Source organism: Chelon labrosus (genome assembly GCF_963514085.1).
Source record: "Chelon labrosus genome assembly, chromosome: 13".
Taxonomy (NCBI): domain Eukaryota; kingdom Metazoa; phylum Chordata; class Actinopteri; order Mugiliformes; family Mugilidae; genus Chelon; species Chelon labrosus.
The window spans coordinates 20,193,632-20,211,759 of NC_140346.1; the positions used below are offsets into that span (position 1 = coordinate 20,193,632).

Genomic DNA, 18,128 nt, shown 5'->3' on the forward strand with positions numbered 1-18,128 from the left:
CCAGGTTCTGCGTGTGTTTACGGTGCAACAAATTCACTCGTTCTCTGCAACACAGTCACGTTTTCTTTTTCCATTTGGCATCAGTTTATTTGACTTTCGGGGACAAGGAGTAATCGGTTAGCATTTTGCAAAAGATAGATAGTTCTACTGCAACATGTCTCTGGTTAAAAGACTAAAATTATGTTAGAGGCAGGAGGACTCCATTTGCTCGACACACGTAGGCACAACTTGTAGGTCTCTAATGAAGAAGATAGAGAAGATTTCATACTACCGGACCTTAATACAAACACTTTTGACACCCTTCCCTAACACCACTGGAATGCCGAGGTAAAGCACATGGACGCGGGAGGTCGTTTTGCAGCCGTGTAGTCGTTGATAATCAGTGTACACAAGCTGGAACAGGTTCAACTGGTCTTATTTACACATTTAAAAACAAAACACATGGGTTAATACTTTAGGCCTCTCGCTCAAACAGCAGCAAGAGATTCCAGTTTCCACTTTCACCATTTTTTTGTGTGTGTGCAAACACTCAAAGAAAAAAAAACAAAACAAAACAAAATGTGCTCAGCAAGATAAAGCAGTGCAAAGTTATCTCAGATGTCTTGACCTTATAAACAATGTTAGGAATGCATTCATTAAATGTGGAATGTCTGAGATATATAATTATATATATATATGTATATATATACGTCACGATGAGTCATTTACAATAATTAACAGATTAGAAATCAAATGAATCCCAAAAAGAGTTAGAAGGTAACAAACAATAGGGCTTTTAAGAATTTCACATGGTTTTACTCAGCGGACATCAGCGACAGGTGATTAGTTTGATTCCCATAAAGAAAAAACAGAAAGCGTGGGCGAGGAAGGACAAGACCAGCAGCCTGGAGCCACTCTGAATGCCTCATGCAAACTGTTTCATTGTTCAGTTTTACCGTTGTGTCGGTCGGTCGGTCGGTCTGCCTTCTTCCTCCCTTTTTTTTACCAGCAGCGGCTACAAGTAAAACAGCTGCCTCTCCGGATGTCTTGTGAGCGGAGGGGGCAGCGGCGGCAGCGATTCTACCCGCTCTCCTCCTTCGCGGCCTGCTCCAGCGCGCTCTCCGAGGCGGCCGAGCCCTCGAACCGCTGAGAGGCGATGGCGGCCTGGTGGGACATGCTCTTCCTCACCACGTCGCCTTTCCTCCACAGTGTGATTTCCTGCAGAGGGGGAGAAAACAAGATTTATGTTTATGAGAGGTAAAGACCATTTTTAAGCTTTTTAATCGCCTACAAAACCTTTGTTGTTGTAAGTGAATCACTGTAACCTCTTGTCCAAGGACACGTTTATATATTCAGTTTAGTTTATGAAGCATTTTGCCAACTTAATGAAAAAAGCTTTGCAAACCAACTACTGGCAACAAAGGCCTCATGTTGCCTGGACCAAAAAGTTGCACTTGAACACACCAAACAGCCTGATGGCACATAGGTTATATAGGTTCCTATTGAAGATGCTAAATCAGCTGAAAAGCCGCCAATAGGAGTCCGGCTCGTGGCAAAACTATGACCAGACTCTCATCATCAAATGACCGACTGTCGGCTTGGTGCGTCACAGCCAAAAGAATGACAATGACTACGATTTTATGTGAACAAAGAAACAAGATTTGTCTCATTTATCAGGAAAATGATCGTGTGTTTTATTTATTTATTTTAATCCCACCTGTTGTTTGAAGTAGCGTCTCTCCTCCTCGTCGATCAGCACCAGGTTCAGGTAGTAGCGCACCGAGAACTTCTTGTTGATGTCTCTCATGGTGGGAGTCAGGTCGTAGCCAGCCAGGAATAATCGGATGGGGATGGACTCTCCTGAAAATGAAACACATTACAATATGTTAAAGCACCTTCTATCTCGACTGATTTGTTTAATGCTTGAAATAACGGTGAACGCGAGTCGTTTACCTCTGACCGGAGCTCCGTCCATGATCTCGTACTTGGCGATAGTGTCGTTTTCGTGGTACACGCTCGGACCGGTGCCGGTTGTCTCACGCTTGATGATGTCGATCTCCATGTGTTTTATCTTAATCCTCACCAGCAGGAAGTAGATCTTCCCCACGATGACATCTTTGAGATGGTACCTGTCGGAAAACAAAAGATGAGACAAACAGCATGAGAATGAGGGCTGCAGGTTAGTAGGGACATCTTTTAATGTCAAGTCGCTTGACACTGCAACAGGGCATTTTTAATCCAACTGGTCGAAATGAATTAATGAGTGAGGAATCACTAGTTTCATCTTTTTAAATGTGAATACATGCTGCTTATGTTTGAAAATAAGACACTTTAAGGGCACTTAATATTTTACACATCGATAATATTCAATAATTAAATGAGAGCGTAAAATAATGATGTGATTGCTTTATAGATGCACTATGTTACTCTGGTACATCTGTTTATTTTACAGTACTTCGTTTCTGCAACAAATTAGTTCCCACTAATGACTTCAGTCCTTATAAAAATATGTGCTGTGTGTTTACCCCGACAGATAAATATTAATGCTGCCATGTTGCTTAAGAGTTGAAAGACAATTTCCGGATTTTGTTTTAAACTCATCAGTTGTTTGTTTACAACTCGGTGAATGAAAAAGTTTGTTGCATCCCCGCAGGTCTTACTTGGATTTGTTGTACTCAAACTCAATGTGGAGACAGTCCTCGATTCCAACTTCCATCTTTATGGAGGAGTTGAGTTCGGGGTAGGTGCTCAGTGTGTGGACCACGATGTCCAACTCTTTACTGATGTCATTTAGTCTTCTTATCACCGTGGCACGGAGAAAATATCTGAAAAAATCAAGTGAAAGGTAGCTCAGGTTAAATGCAGCCATTCATGTTAAAGTGTCACTCATTGCGCCGCGTGCAGAGGAGAGTGAATGATCAAACGTACCTTAGCTTGACGTTCTGGCCTGTGTAGGACTCGTACGGTTTCTCAACGTGAGTGAACTCAAAGTCGAAAGTCTGCGACTGAGTTATTTCGCCAGGTCTTGCAAGATCTTTCACCAGGGAAACAAATTCATGATGGTTTCCTCTGTCGTAATACAGCTCTGCAACAGAAAGACGTTACAGAGAAGAGCTGATTTAAGAGACAAATTTAACACACCACTGATTTTAATAAATAAGTGTAAATTCTGCGGCAGAGAGGCAGGAAGGTCTGTCAACATTTTCTGTGCTTTCCACTCAGGAGCTGTACAAAAGTTATTAGGTAACAAGATATAGGATAACTGTTATTTGTTTGTTGTTTTGCTGAATTAATATTTAGAAATCAGGACCAAAACATATTTATTATCACTACTTGTATTCAGTTTACTTTATATAGTGCCAATAACTGTCTCACTGTTATAAAACCCAGAGTTCAAAAACAAACCCCCACAACAAACCCCAAGGTCATGGTGATGGAAAATTATTATTTTTTTTTTTAACAGGAAGAAACTTTAAGCAGAACGTAGCTCGTATGGGGGAGCCATCTGCTTGAGGTCGGCCAGTTCAAGAGAAAACAGACTGTTGGTATCACTGATAATGTAGCACAGTGAGCACAATTTATTCCAGTGGTCTAAAGTGTTTAGAGCGTTTTTTCCGGACGCCTCTCAGATGCCTAGAAAAAAGCTCCCAACTTGTGACTCGAATGTGACGATAAGAAATGAGAGGCCTTCTCCAGCTTATTAGTTTTTTCTTTAGACTGTCCCCTCAATAAAGACAAAATAAAACAGCTCCTTCTCCTCATTATTGAAAGGCAATAAAAAAAACTAAAAAAAAACACCGGACTGGTACATTTAATTTAGCCTCCGCAGAATAAAGATGCAGCAGCTGATACAGGACAAGAACCACATCTGTCTCGTTCTGCCTGCTTATCAAAAAATATTAAAACGATAAAGACCTGAATGGTTCAGAGTCAAACAGACATTTCTCTCTGGGACTTTTGTGCTTGCTGTCAAAAGTTGAACAGATGATATCTCACATATTCCTCCAGTATCACAGGCTACTATCTTTTTGGGTTTCTCAAGTTGATTTGAATTTCCAAAGGCTTTCAAAAGCAGAGATTTCATTTGCCCCCATAACTGCGCTCTTCGTGTGGAGACAACGACAGGTATGACGCCCAGACCGTCTCTCTACCTGCACTGCTAGTAGGAAAACTGACTCTGAAGTTTTGAAAATCCCAGAAGAACATTTGATTTGTCACAGGAATCAGGAAGCGAACTGAACTGTGGGGAGATACGTGAGACGCTGTCGAACTCAAGACAGGCTTTTACAGAAAATCTGGCAACCAGTCGAGAGTGCTTTTTGATTCAATGAGATGTTGTGTGATTCAATTGGCGTATCCTCTAAACAAGCACCAATAAACATTTCTCTCTACACACCAAATATCTGAAACAAACTCTATTCCAGCACAGTTCCTTTAAAGGATTTGCTGCTGCCATTGATTAAATAAAATTCGGAACAATTTGTTTGCATAGTTTATAGCCCCATATATATGTATTTTACATATTTTTTTTAATCTCGTTTTAATGCCTCTAAGGTCTTATGTAAAGCACTGTATCTCTTTTTTTAAAGGTGCTACAGAATATATATATATTTTTTATGTATGTATTATCTGCATGTTAGAGGATGTTTGCATTGGGTGTTCAATAATAAACTGAATTTATATGTAGAAATGTTTCATCTTTGTCTGTGTGTGAGTATTTATAGTTACCTATTTGTCCGACAAATTCAATTTTGATGCCCAGGTGCTCCAGCCTCTTTCCGGGGTTCTTCAGTGTGACGTTCACCTTCCCACTGACAGTTTCTCCGTCGTAGAAAAGAAAGTATTTGTCTTTCTTTCCATCCTCAGTCTTGTGTTCAGCCTTCTTCCTCGTCTCGGCGTCATTCAGGACCACATCTATCTCAGCACTTTGTCCAAAACTAAAGAAACTCATGATAACTCAACGTCTGGGGCTAACTCTTATCTTATGTAAGTCGACCCTTGTCTTTCCTCTGACTTGTTAGCGCAAACTAATTCAAAGCCCTGCCAAATGTGTTTTTAAAGTAGAAAACAGCCACACATTAAGGCCTCTGGCGTTGACGCGAGCTCAGTTCCCTCTCACAGCACAAAGCACACAGTCAGACATAAAAAAGTCTTGAATTAAATCAGAGAAAAACTCCACATTAGCTACATGTCCATGCTCAGACTAGCAATACGGACTGTAGCAGCACGAAAACGCACAATAATATGTCCATCAGCAAATTAGCCGTCTCCTTTCTCGTCCTCTCTTCAACTTAATGCGGCCAAAAAACTGTCAACAGCGGCGACGAATTAGTCTGAAACTGACACACGATTTTCGCTGCGCAAATAAATATATTACATGTTTGTTTTTCTGAAAGAAAACGGGTGAATGTTGTCAATCGATCAGGATGTAGCGTTAGCTTACGCTACCTGCATTAGCTTAACTGCTTCCGGGTGGCGATTTTCAAAATAAAGCCGGAAGTGAGACGTCCGTGTTGTTGTTTTTGAGTTTTCTATCGCGAATAAAGAGCAGTAGTTGAAAGTAAATTTACTCAGATAGCAAAATATATTGGAGCAGAAATAGTTTAGACACTTCAAGCAATAGTATTAGAATACCACATTGCTAAAACTGCATTCAAATATATTTAAAATATCAAAAGTAAATGTACCCAGATGAGTAAATATTACTTCTATACTAGTAGTATTCTTTATAGTATGTAGTAGTTTTATTTTTGTAATGCCGAATTTTATAAACTTGTCACATTTTATCTAATTATCTAATTATGTAAATATATATGAAAAAATAGAGGAGTAAAAGTGTAAAGCAGCATAAAAGAAAAAAAAACATTAATCAATGGCATTAGCTCCACCGTTATCGTTTTGTTTTATTCTGCTGTCTACTACCTACTTCTTTGAAGTTACTGTATACAATACGATTAGCGATTAAACTAACCAATAACAGATAAAGTAGTTAAACTCTGTCCAGATCAACCAGCAACGACATTAAAAGGATGTTTCTAATTTATGACACATTATTTACGTGCATGTGTATTTACTTTAGCACAGTTTTAAATTCATGAATCATTCATGTAGTATTTTTACTGTGTGGCACTGATATATATATTTTTTTCAGTTAGTTAAGTATTTTAATACTTCTTCCATCACAGAGACGAGTTATTAGAGGAGTCTCAATATTTTTATAATTAAATACTTGTTTTAATGTAGTTGATCCTTTCTCATACATCGATGGAATCAGACAATAAATTCTCATAACAAAACATCGGGGACTCAGAACAACAGTTCAAACATATTTAATAGTAACAAAATAACATTAACATACAGCATTAATATCAAATGAACAGTGGACATTTAACAACAGTTCCTGAGTTGTTACACAAATCATTGACACTAATGTCTGAAATGACATACTGTTGTTACGGACAGGCTCAACACTGCAGATACACACTGAACGGTAAATACTGTAAATATATCTCCAACAAACAGTTTAATGCAGTATTTACAATAAGGTATGAGTGCAATGAAAAGTAAAAGATCGAAAAAAATGTATGTACTTATATACATATAATACTGAGTCCGACCTGGACAATATGTCCAATACTCAAAATAATTAGTAAAGCACAAAAGGTCACTTATACACAGAAACAGCACTCTAAAATATCATACTTCATCACCTTTTTAGTACATATTGACTCTGCAGCATATATGGTTTTCAAATCCATGGTTAAATTTGTACTTGTACATATTTGTTATCATCACCTCTAAATATAGTAAAAGGCTGATAAATTGTGCCTCATGAATCCGAGCTGATCAGCTTTTTGCAGTCTGCTACTTATTGCCTGTATAACTACAGTATATACAAAACAAGTTTTGAACTCTTCTGCATGTAACAAACACAGAATATGTGTATCTTATGAACTAAGATAACGTAAAAGAGTTTTGTAAAACAAGTTCAGTGTACACAGTAAAAAGTTTAAGAGTTATAAAAGAGGATTTGTCCAAAAAACGGTGTCGGGATGTAGCTTACAGTAACCTTTGTGATGACGCTTGGCCAGATATCAAATTTCACAGCTTTCAAAGGGTTTTTGTTGTACGAACAAAATCATGTTGGAAAACGATTTAATGAAAATCAACACAAAGAAAAGTAAATAAAAAAATCTGTGGCATTACAAAAATAATGAAACTGTGCCACAAAATAATATTCAAATTACTTTGGCAAGTTGGTTGATTTGATTTTGATGTGCATCAGAGAAAAATGTGCCATGTTACACCTCAGACTTTACCACCTGGAGCCTCATTGTTGCAAGTTAACCTCAACAGTGTTTGCCTTGTTTCTAACGTCAGCAGTCAAATGACGAAGGAAGACTTGTGGCGGAAATGGCCCTGTGAAAAAGTAGAGAATTAGTATAATTTGCTTTGAAACAAGTAAGATGTGAAATAAATGCCGTGTGTGCTTTGCAGTTGTTCACCTCATCTGCATCGCCATATTCAACGCCATCATTCTGTGCTGGCCAGTTGTAGCTGAAAGAAATAAAAAGATAAAAATGAATAAAATACAAAATCCTTGATGCAGATGAACAGAGTTGCCCCTGTCCTTATTCAGGACCGCAGCCTGTACTCACTTATTCTCATTGTGCCCTTTTTTGTGGAAGCATCCACGTCTAAAGGAGTGACAAATGGAAGCAGCCAAACAGAAGAATACAAGCACTGCCCCAAAGGACTTGAGGAAAATCCCAAGGATGTCAACATCATCTGGAAGGGGACACAAAGAAGTCTTAACAGATGAGCTAAGACATAATAAATGTCAGCCAGCTATAAAGTCAAGATATCAAATACTGAAATAAATCCTTTTAGTGGCAGCCTATCTCATTGAATAAGGCAGCTTTAAATAAATAAACAAACTGATATCATGGATTAAAAAAACATATATATCTATTCTATATTACTAAAAAGAACAAATGTAACGCACACAAACGATAAAAATACTGAGCAATTTGTTTTAATATTTAATTAGCAGGATGATTCTTTTTCAGATTCATACATTTGAACTATTTAGTGATAAATAACCTGAGACAGTGGGGACAACTGCTTCCTCTTCTGCAGTTCCTCCTCAGCGTGCAGCTCCTGCTTCTACATTTTGTTAGTTAAGAAGCTAAGTAGAGAAAACTGTTCTTTCTCTGCGGGAAGTTAAAGGTCAGCTGGGGCTGTGTCGGTTGGGTGAATTAGCTGTGTCTCTGCTGCCTCCAAATGGAAGTTATTTTTAATATGGGAGGATGAGCACACGAACGGTTCAAGCTGTTGAAACACTGCTGCTTGGGAGCTGACAACAAAAATACTTTCTTGTTTACTTTGCAGATAAGTGTTTCTGTGCGCGCTCCTCCTTTGTGTTTGTCATGTGTCTAAGCCTCTGTCAGTCTGGCAACATCGAAGCTGCTTGATGTTCTCTCAGATCACATTCTTTATTTTTCCAAATTAAAATATGTTCAGCTCTATACTGCAGCTCGTCTGTGTTGTGTTCCTGAACAGATGTCTGTCCTAGAAGAGTTATCCCTTCTCAGTCGCTCTTCCAGAGATTTCTTTTTTATGAGTTCTTCTTGTCCAAGTTGAGGCTCTGAGGACAGAGGGTGTTATACGGCGTGCAGACTGTAAAAACCCCTCGAGGCAAATTTGTGAGAGTCATAAATATCGCATCAGTGAGACGTTTAGATGAAATCTTCTCACTGTTACCCATTAAACATTACCACACTTGAATGCACCGCTGGCCCTGTGACACACTATCAACCTGTCCACGGTGTAATATGAGGATATTCTCCTTCTCTCTGTGACCTTGAACAAAATAACCTTAATTCTATATTTTCCAAATTTGTCTTTTTGACTTAATCACCAGTTTCCTCTTTTTTTTGGTTTTCCAGATCTGCCTGCCAAACTTTTAAGTATTTTTTGTTCCACCATCCTGATTTTGTTTTCAGGTTCAAGTATTGCCCACAAGACTGTGCATACGTGTGCATGTCACTCACAGACTTCCATTATTTGTGGGGGACACTGTGCATGTCCTGCATCGTTCTTTGCCTGGCAGTAGTACTCGCCTGCGTCCTCCTTCCTCACCCTTCGAAATTTCTGGGGAGACATTTTTAGAAAACTTTCAGTGCATTGACACACACCTGCACTATCGACCAAATGCAACATGTTGTGTAGCTTGTTCTATGAACTTGATAATGTGTTTTGTAACATGGTTTAAACTGTTTTACCTGGCTACTATGTCTTTAAACCATAAACACCTCTGCTAGGCTTTAAATGCAGCATTATGCTCCTTTCATAAGCCATATGTTTGTCTTGTACATATAGGGATTAATCCTGCAACCAGTCATAGGATTTATTCACGTTAAGCTGTTTACATTTATATTTTACAAGCTGTGGCTGAGTATTTATGATGCTACAGAGTCCCAGCTACAACCAGTTCCTTATAGTATATTCATAATAAATACTAATTCTTCTAGTGATACTTTGTGCTGGCGATGAAAAGTAAAACCAACTAAGAGATGTAACAATAACTTGTGTTCTGTCTGTCTTACCAGGCCTCCGGTGTCGGGGTTGATGCTGTAGGAAGAGTTGACAAATCTGGGGTTGTTTTTGGGATCCTGAGGAAGTTCTTCACTGTTGTGGAACCAGCGGTACTGGGAAGCGGGGAAGCCCTCGTTCTCCAGACATCGCAGCTCCGTTGATGTTCCTACCGTGACTGCTTCTGGCACGCTGCACCGAGGTACAACAGGTTTCACTGCACACAAAGAAGCTCACATCACTCTACGCCAGGTATAAAAACATTTACACAGTCTATTACTGATATCACTTCTACTACTGCTACTACTAGTACTACTCCTACTAACACTAAAGGGGTAACATTTCAGCAACAAGGACATGTGGAGTTTTTTCATTAATTAGCCAGAATTATAGGTACTTTCTTTCACACAGTTACTGTATATGAGAAGACTAGTACCTCTGTAAGAGGACCGACCTGTATCATCATTGTGTATTTTACATTTGCTGTGAGGCAGTGGCTAAACTGAAGGGCCATGTGCCTGGGTGTGCCATCAACCTGATCTATTTAGGCCACATGCAGCAGCCTTCAGGGTTTCTTCCTGTCAGCCAGACCATGGTGGTGTTTCTCAGAGTACTGCCATCGAATACATTTTTATTGACTGCGATGAGGCAAACCTGCAGTGCAGCACACCACCACCCTACGTTTCAGGTTCCCATGCATATTTGTGACACTGCCACCCGGTGGTCACCTTGCAAGGTTTCTTGAGAAAGTCATGAGCGTGCCGGTTGGTGATCCACAGAGATGCAGACCAGTCAGTGTCCTGTGAGGAACTACTGCTCTGGCAGCTATGACTGTTTTCCTAAGACAGAACTGACTAACTACATGACTACACTGACTACTTGCAAGGTTTCAGGACTACTCTGTCTGTGGATTGTCAAGGCAACAGATAGTGTTGTGGCTCTGTCGACCAACCCATCTGGCGTGGCAGGTCAGCCAAGTGGCAGCAGACAGCTACAGGAGGTAGACGGACATTTATCTGCAAAGCTCTGCGTGACAGGGACACGCTACCTTTTTCTAAAGCAGTAAACAGAGTTTTAAAGTCTCTCTCTGTAATGTTGCCTTTCGCCCCCTTGCTCAGAGTAGCTGGTAAACAGAACCTGCTTGGCCTGCAGTATGCGTTCAAGTCCTCTGATTTCTGTCCCAGCCGCCTTTAGCTTAACCTACCACAAGATCCAGAGGAAACAGCGGGTTGCCTGGCAACCCGACAGTGACAATGACAGCTTTTGACTGAAGCTTTTTTTAAGGCATAGATACAGGAGCGTTATTGATCTTATCATCAGACCTTCCGTAAGAAAGTGAATCCTATGAGTGTATTTCCCTTTCTCATGAAAAGAAAGTCAAGTATACTTTTATATTAAGTCTATAAAATCTTAAATCAGTCATGGGCCGGTCAATGGGGTGCTATCACAGCTCAGTATTTGCTCTCCATACCTCTAACCGCAAGACTAATAAGTATCTCATCAAAGTCCCTTTGATCTTCGATGGCGGCCACCTCACAGCGGTACTCTGCGGTGTCGGATCGAGTGGTGTTGAAGATCAGAATGTTGGCCGGCTCTCTGAGCTGAGCTCTGTGCTCCAAGTCCCCTTTTTGAGAAAGAAAAAAACTCTTTACAATAGCTCATTCAGACACACAGTGAGACTTCACAGTTCAGAAACAGTATTCAGAGCCAAGTTCTTTCAAGGTGCCATTCATTAAGCTAAGCTGCAAGTCCGGAGACGGTGCTGTGGTCTACGGGTTGGTGGGTTTTTTCAGAAAGAAAGGTTTACCTGATATCTTGTTTTGAAAGTACACATAACTGGGGACGCCGTTTTTAATCTTTTTCCACTCGATCCTTGGGTTGTTTGTCGAGATGGACTCTATTAAACAGGTCAGTTCGATGGCTGTGAAGAAAATGAAACGCGTGAGAGGTGGAGAGAGAGAGAGAGAGAGAGTCCAAATCAGGAAAAGAAAAAAGGTGCTTTGGTTAAATCGAGTGATTTCCCAGAAACTTACGCTCAAACTCATTTGCCCACACAATCTTGTCTGTGGTTCGGAGGATTACCGCGAGCGATGATGGAATGTGGCCTGTGGAGAAGAAAAAAAACACACAAGAGAGGAAAGACACTGAACACAGAGTAACCCTGATTGCACACAAGCGTTTTCATTAGCAGACATTATCAAGCGGGCGCGTTGCCTAATAAACAGTGGATTAGACTGATAAACACAGAGAGCCTTGGGATGTGATTCAGGGGTGAATATATCCCATTAATTACTTCCCATTTCTGTTTAAGAAGACTGACGCCTGGAGCCAAAACGTCCAACAGTTTAATGAACATGTGTCCTGCACGGAACAGGCTCTTGGAATAAATGAAAAGAAATATTTATTATTTAACTCCTTTGTGGTGGTTAATTAGATTATAATTAACTGGCGACGAATCATGAAAAGAAAGAGCAAGTTCTGTAAATATTCGGAGAGCGACCCATTTTTTAATTGTTTTGGCTTCAATCCAGTTCGTTGCCTTTTGAAATACACTCACTTGCCACTTCATTAGGTACACCAGTAAATTAACACATTTTAATATAACAGTCCTCTATTAAATCCCCCCTCATGGCTGGTGTAATGCTCAGTTTATGTTGAACCAGTATCAGAAAGGTGGCAATTGGCCTAGCCTACTGACTGAAATGGGGTTTTCAAAGTAATAGGAACACGTGCCGATACAACACAAGTCAATTCAATAGTGCTACAAACCACCGTAACCTTTATTTAGGCCACGTCCACACGTCCCTCTCCGTTTTCCCTGGCATCGTTTCAAGAAATATCTGCGTCCACACGGATCTGTTTTAAAACGCTACTTCATATTCCAGGCCTATAGGTGGCGCTGTTTCAGTTTCAGAAATTCACCAAAAAACGGAGAGGAAGAGGCGGAGCACGCGCACAAAGCTTGAGCGCCGTTTACAAATCGGCTTTAGAAGAAACCAAACTCAAGGAGAAATGACATGTTGCCCTGGTAACCATAATAGGCTCAACATCTTCTCCAGCAGGAACACGAGCATGTAGTCCGCCATTGTTGTTGACGTTGCTATGAGACGTCTCGCGGGATATAAGAGGTGGAAGGCTGCTCGAGGGGTGTGGCGATGACATCATCGAAACGCACTTCTCCGTTTTCGCCGTCCACACGAAAATGCAAGAGGTGCGAATTTTTCCACCCTGGGACCCGTTTTTAGGGCCCGTCCACACGTACGAAAACGATCTTTTTCCTCTCCGTTTTCGATCATCGTTTCAAGAAATATCCGCGTCCACACAGATCCGTTTCAGCACGACCGAAAACGCTACTTCATATTCCAGGCCTATAAGTGGCGCTGTTTCGGTTTCAGAAATTCACCAAAAATGGAGAGGAAGATGCGGAGCATGCGCATAAATCTTGAGCGCTGTTTACAAATCGCCTTCTTTGCTCAGCGTGGTGGCACAGGAGCATGATATTTTGCCCTAGTAACCCTAATAGGCTCAATATCGTCTCCAGCATGAAAACTAGCATGTAGTCCGCCATTGTTGTTGATGTTGTTACGAGACGTCTCGCGGGATGTGGAAGGCTGCTCGGGAGTGTGGCGATGACGTCATCGTTTTCCCCGTATTCGCCGTCCACATGAAAACGCAAGAGCTGCGTTTTCGAATTTTTCCACCCTGGGACCCGTTTTCAGAAAAGTGCGTTTTAGGGCAACGCGTTTACAGGATACGTGTGGACGAAAGGCCAAAACGATGCAAAACATCTGCGTTTAGACCAAAACGCGTCTCCGTGTGGACGGGCCCTTAGTGCGGGGCCGTTACATTGGAATAAACTCTCACTTGTGTACCCAACGAATTGGCAAATGAAGGCAGATAAGTAGCGTAACATTGTCCCATTTCAAGACAAGACAGAACCAGAGGTTTTGTGCTCAACACTGCAGTGCAGCCAGGTCTGGAGAGGTAAACGTCACGTAGACTTTAGTCATTTTGTTCCAAGTTGAACCAGAACGTAAAGACAAAAAAGAAAAAAGTTTACATCCACGCATACAAATGGGGGCAGAAATCCTCCGTTTTCACTAAAACACAGCTGTTAAAATGCGAGTGTCTGCATCACTAGTTCCCTTCGTCTCACTAGTGTGTGGATGACGACGTGCCTCTGAGGGGAGGCTGCAGTTGGTCAATGATGTGTCACCCATTAGAGCAGAGAGCTCTCGTTTCTTTTCTCCGACAAATTTGGGCCAATGTGCTTTAAAACATTTACTCACCCAAGAATAAACGACGGGTTTGGTGAAGATGCGTGACGTTTAGTCGTAATAACGCTGTTAATTAGCAGCTTTGCACCCTGAAAGAGCACACGCATTCTTTCAGGTTTAGTGGGACGCTAATTTATACTGAGAGTACAAAATAAATAATTTATTAAAATCCCTAAACAAACCAAATCGGAAGGACAAAAATAACTTAACAGAGGGAATGTGTTTACATTTGAACCGTATTTAATCGGCCATCTTGGTTTCCCTCTGGCACAAACACAACACATGAGATGCACTTAGTTTAAGTTCTGCGCTTGAATGAACTGCTTAAAGCGATCAGCGTTATTTTGCAAATGTCAGATTTTAATGGCAAGAGGCACCATTCACAACTTTTGTCAGATATGTGCCACTACGATGGCAATTAAGGCAGAAAACATGTGAGTTTGGGGGAGCGGGGGGAGAACAGAGCGGCAACAAATTAGGAAAATTGCTGTTTCAAACGTACGGATAATAGAAAAGTGTGTGTTTTAAAACTCTGTGGATAAATAAGCATGTTTCTGCCTTCCAGTCATAGCCTATACTTAACTCTTTGTGTCTGTGCCTCTTCCAAATGCAGTAATTGCTGGGTACTGGAGCAACTAACAGTGCCCATGCTGAGTAATAAAGGCATTCCTGCTCCCAGTGGGGGCAGTGTAAAGGCTTTCAAACGAAAAGGCTGAAATTAGACAATAATACCCAACGCACAAGATGTCCCCTCCTGTTTGCCTGAGGCACTGCGCACTACTCAAAAGCAGCCTTTGTCCGTGACCCTGAGATGTACAGTGTGACTGTCGACCAAGGGGAGCGAGCGTATCGCTGACATTGGGCCTGAACGTGATGAAAACGTGGGTCCACGCCAAAGCATCCCGGTCGCATAAGCGCAGCTGCGGACGTTGATCAGATCTGACTCCCAGGTCTCGGCTTCCGTCGGCCGTTGCTGACTTTCCCACCCTGAACATCGGGGGGGCTATTTTTACCCCAGCTGTGACTGGACATCCTGAGAGACACAGGGAGAGCTCGTCCAACAAACGCTCCCTCGGTGTCTGCTTGAACCGGACCTTTCAGTTTGTTTCTTCTACGGGCTAAGACAGCGTTGAGCTAGGAGGACCGGTTTTCAGAAAATCAAACATTACACATTTAATTAAATCTGTATCAAACCACCTACAACAACAGCTTTCGCAATTCCCTTTTCAACAATTTGGCAACGTCCCTGCGTGTAATGTGTTGTTCCACGTTAACAGGAGACACTTTTGCTGGTTTCATAAGCCCTCTGACAAAAGGTCCTTGGAGATGACCTCTATTACACATCACCTGCCCCCACGTTCATTTGGCCGAAACACAAACCGAATAAAACATTTTCAGCCTTTTTTTATTTACATTATTACACAATTACTGATACTTGGGGCTGCAGGTCACAAAATCTAAACTAAACATTGCTCAACGCTTAATTTAGTCATAATTTTAACCCGTTAGAGGTTCTTCTCGTCTCTTCCGAAACAAAACAAAAAGTAGGGCCGTGGGAAAAGAATAAACCACAGCCAATTAACAAGACAATGTGTTAGTAACTAATTACTAATCTTAGAATAAAAGCATCCAGACAACAATGCTTGGTCCCCCTCTTGTGACACAATGTAGGCTGAAGAGAGAGGACAATATTTCTAAATTGTGAAAATAATCTCAGCGCTCAAGCTCATTTTTTTTTAATCCCTCTGTTATTGTAATGCACAGACAAAGTAGGTCTATAGCCCGTTCCGTCTGAGAGAAGCCCGTCTTTTTAAATAGCCACGTTCTGCAATCCTCTTATGCGCTAAATATGAAAACAACCACCCGTCCCCCGTCCCCCTGCAAACAAAAGTTGTTGATCCAGTGAATCTATAAAAAGCCTTTTCCCAGACATTCCAGTGCAGACGCTGCAAATATGCCGAAGGCAAAAGGGATGAAGCGAGGACCGCAGGGATTCGCGGCATACTGGAGCGACAGTGGGACAACAAGTAATCCACTCAGATAGATTAGATTGAGAAAGTCGCGTTGTCATAAAAGCTTGGGGGAAATCTAAGAAAGAGACACGCGCGTGAGTTGAAAGCCTCACGTACGTACGACACAAATGAAGGAAAACGTCACAGCTCCAGTTTGTTTTACCCCGGCGGTCTGGCTTTTTCCCGTCTATTTAAAATGCGTTAGACTGTATTTTGTGGAAATATGATGAATTTGATGATCAATTTATTGATCTAAAATATCTAGTACACCCCCTTACCCTTTCCTGCTTCTCAAATTTGTATTTTTTTTGTCTGTTGTTCGACTGAAACAACCAATCTGAATACATTTTATAGACTAAATCAAGTTATGACAATTTAAACACTGCATATGATGCTTTCACTGTGGAATAGTGTCAATTTTTCACTCTGAAACTTACATAAAAGGGAAATATTAAAGGATCTTAGTCCAAAATCACAACCAGGAGAACAACAAACATCAGAAATCATTAATTTTGTCTCATTTCTAGCAAAAATAATTCGGGTTTATGCACCAGTGTGTCTCCAATTATACGACTCATGAATTAAACAATGCTAATTCTCATTCTTTATCAATTATTCAAACCTGAGGGGCCGTGTAAAACTTTACCCAGAGCATCCACGATGACTTGTACAACCAAAACTGACAAATGGAGCTCTGACACTCGGTCACTTAGTCGTTTTGATTGATGTTTAGCACAGATCCTGGGTTTAAAAGTTCAACACTTACTCACGCACTCTCTTACACTGCTAATTTATGCAGAGGAGGGTGGATATCAACATGTCAGTCAGCTAATCAGCACCAAATATACAGATATAGTTAAGACGTCATCTGCAGCTGGTACCCTCCACCTGCCTCCCTGTTATCTCACCATCACCATGCAACACGTGATGAGAAAAGGTCAATTACAACTTTTAACTATATCTGAGTAATAAATCATGTTTTAAATGTGTAGTAGATGGTTGAAATTTGATGCTCTTGCGGGCCTTTTTATTTCGAATAACCCACAGTTCTCCACCATGTGACTATAGCTTTTGTTTAAGTCGTTGTTTTTAAATTGACAAGTGAATCTCACGCTAGCTAATGCTAACGCGTTTCTATTGTGAAGCAATTAACCGTTGACGCTTTTATTTTGAAACGTTGGCAGATTAAAAAGCTGCTTTTACGGCGACGTAATGTTTCTGCTTTTATGTTGACCCTTGCTTCAATGTAAAAAAAATAATAAAAATAAAAATAAAAAAAAGAACAAAGACAGTTAAAAGACTAGAATAGACAACAATAAGGCTTTCTTGACATTTGCCAGCCTGTTTGTGTCAAGCTAACTAACGTCCGCTGCACCGTTAGCTCCGTAACGACAGCTTTGATTTAACTAACGGCCGCCGGAGCTCGTTAACTAACAGCGGCTTCCCGAGACAAGGGTACGGTGAGTTAACTTACCGAAGCTGGTGTAAAGAGCGAAACAAGCTACGAGTCGCACAATCGCCATCTTGCAGCGTATGATTTGTCGGCTCCAGCTGCACACAGTCAGCACCTCTGAGAGGTAGCTATGAGGATGGGGGCAGAACAGACTGGTGGATGTTGCCATCGACGAGTTTCCATAGCTACAAGGGCTGAGGCACCATTGTTCAGCCCTGAACGCTGCCTGACAGGAGGAAGGCGGAGCCGAATAAAGCCTTCCTCCTCCTCCGAAACACACACATACACCGTATGTGTGCACTGATCAGGCAAAACACTGACAGGCGAAGCAAATAGCTTTGAACATCTTGTGACAATGCAATGTTCTGCTGGGAAACTTTTGGACCTGGCAGTCATGTGGATGTTACTTAGACATGTACCACCCACCTAGACCAGACCAGACCAGCCCAGGCACCCCCACCCCATAGTAATGACACTCCTTAATGACAACAGCCATCCCCAGAAGGCTGCAGCCTGACACAGGCACACACACAAAAATCGTTCAGGAACAACTGAAAAAACATGACCCGAGCTCCAAATTCACTAGATCCCAAACTATCTGTCTGTGGGATACACTGGAACAAGCCTGATCCACAGAGACCTCTCCCCTTATCCCCTTAACCCCCCCCCCACTGACAACATCCTGTTTCCAGACACCACAGGACACCCTCAGAAGGTCCATGTCCATTCTCTGATGAGCCACAACACAAGGGAGACCTACACAATATCAAGAAGGTGGTCATAATGTTATGCCTGATCAGTGTATGTTATCGT

The 18,128-nt window shown here is 41.3% G+C and overlaps 2 protein-coding genes across 2 annotated transcripts; both read right to left on the reverse strand.

The window, feature by feature from the left end:
• Positions 1-55: 55 nt before the first annotated feature.
• Positions 56-5,576, reverse strand: vps26b (VPS26, retromer complex component B). Its single transcript, XM_084558296.1, has 6 exons — positions 4,708-5,576; positions 2,908-3,064; positions 2,640-2,804; positions 1,933-2,108; positions 1,697-1,839; positions 56-1,197 (listed from the first exon to the last, which is right to left on the reverse strand). The coding sequence occupies exons 1-6, from the start codon at positions 4,928-4,930 to the stop codon at positions 1,060-1,062; spliced, it is 1,002 nt and encodes a 333-aa protein (XP_084414422.1). The 5' UTR covers positions 4,931-5,576; the 3' UTR covers positions 56-1,059.
• Positions 5,577-7,362: 1,786 nt separating this feature from the next.
• jam3a (junctional adhesion molecule 3a) lies at positions 7,363-17,484 on the reverse strand (the record flags this gene model as incomplete). The annotated part of the gene is made up of 9 exons (XM_084559542.1): positions 7,363-7,398; positions 7,485-7,536; positions 7,638-7,767; positions 9,033-9,132; positions 9,588-9,790; positions 11,045-11,197; positions 11,381-11,494; positions 11,607-11,678; positions 17,337-17,484. 9 exons carry the CDS (start codon positions 17,482-17,484, stop codon positions 7,363-7,365), a joined length of 1,008 nt encoding a protein of 335 aa, XP_084415668.1.
• Between the last annotated feature and the right edge of the window lie 644 nt (positions 17,485-18,128).

Excerpts from the sequence above, each read along its gene's own strand:
- vps26b (XM_084558296.1), bottom strand. The coding sequence starts at position 4,930 with ATGAGTTTCTTTAGTTTTGGACAAAGTGCTGAGATAGATGTGGTCCTG. Across the intron at positions 2,805-2,907 it reads GGCCAGAACGTCAAGCTAAG|ATATTTTCTCCGTGCCACGG; the intron begins GTACGTTTGATC and ends TGATTTTTTCAG. Across the intron at positions 1,840-1,932 it reads GGACGGAGCTCCGGTCAGAG|GAGAGTCCATCCCCATCCGA; the intron begins GTAAACGACTCG and ends TTTCATTTTCAG.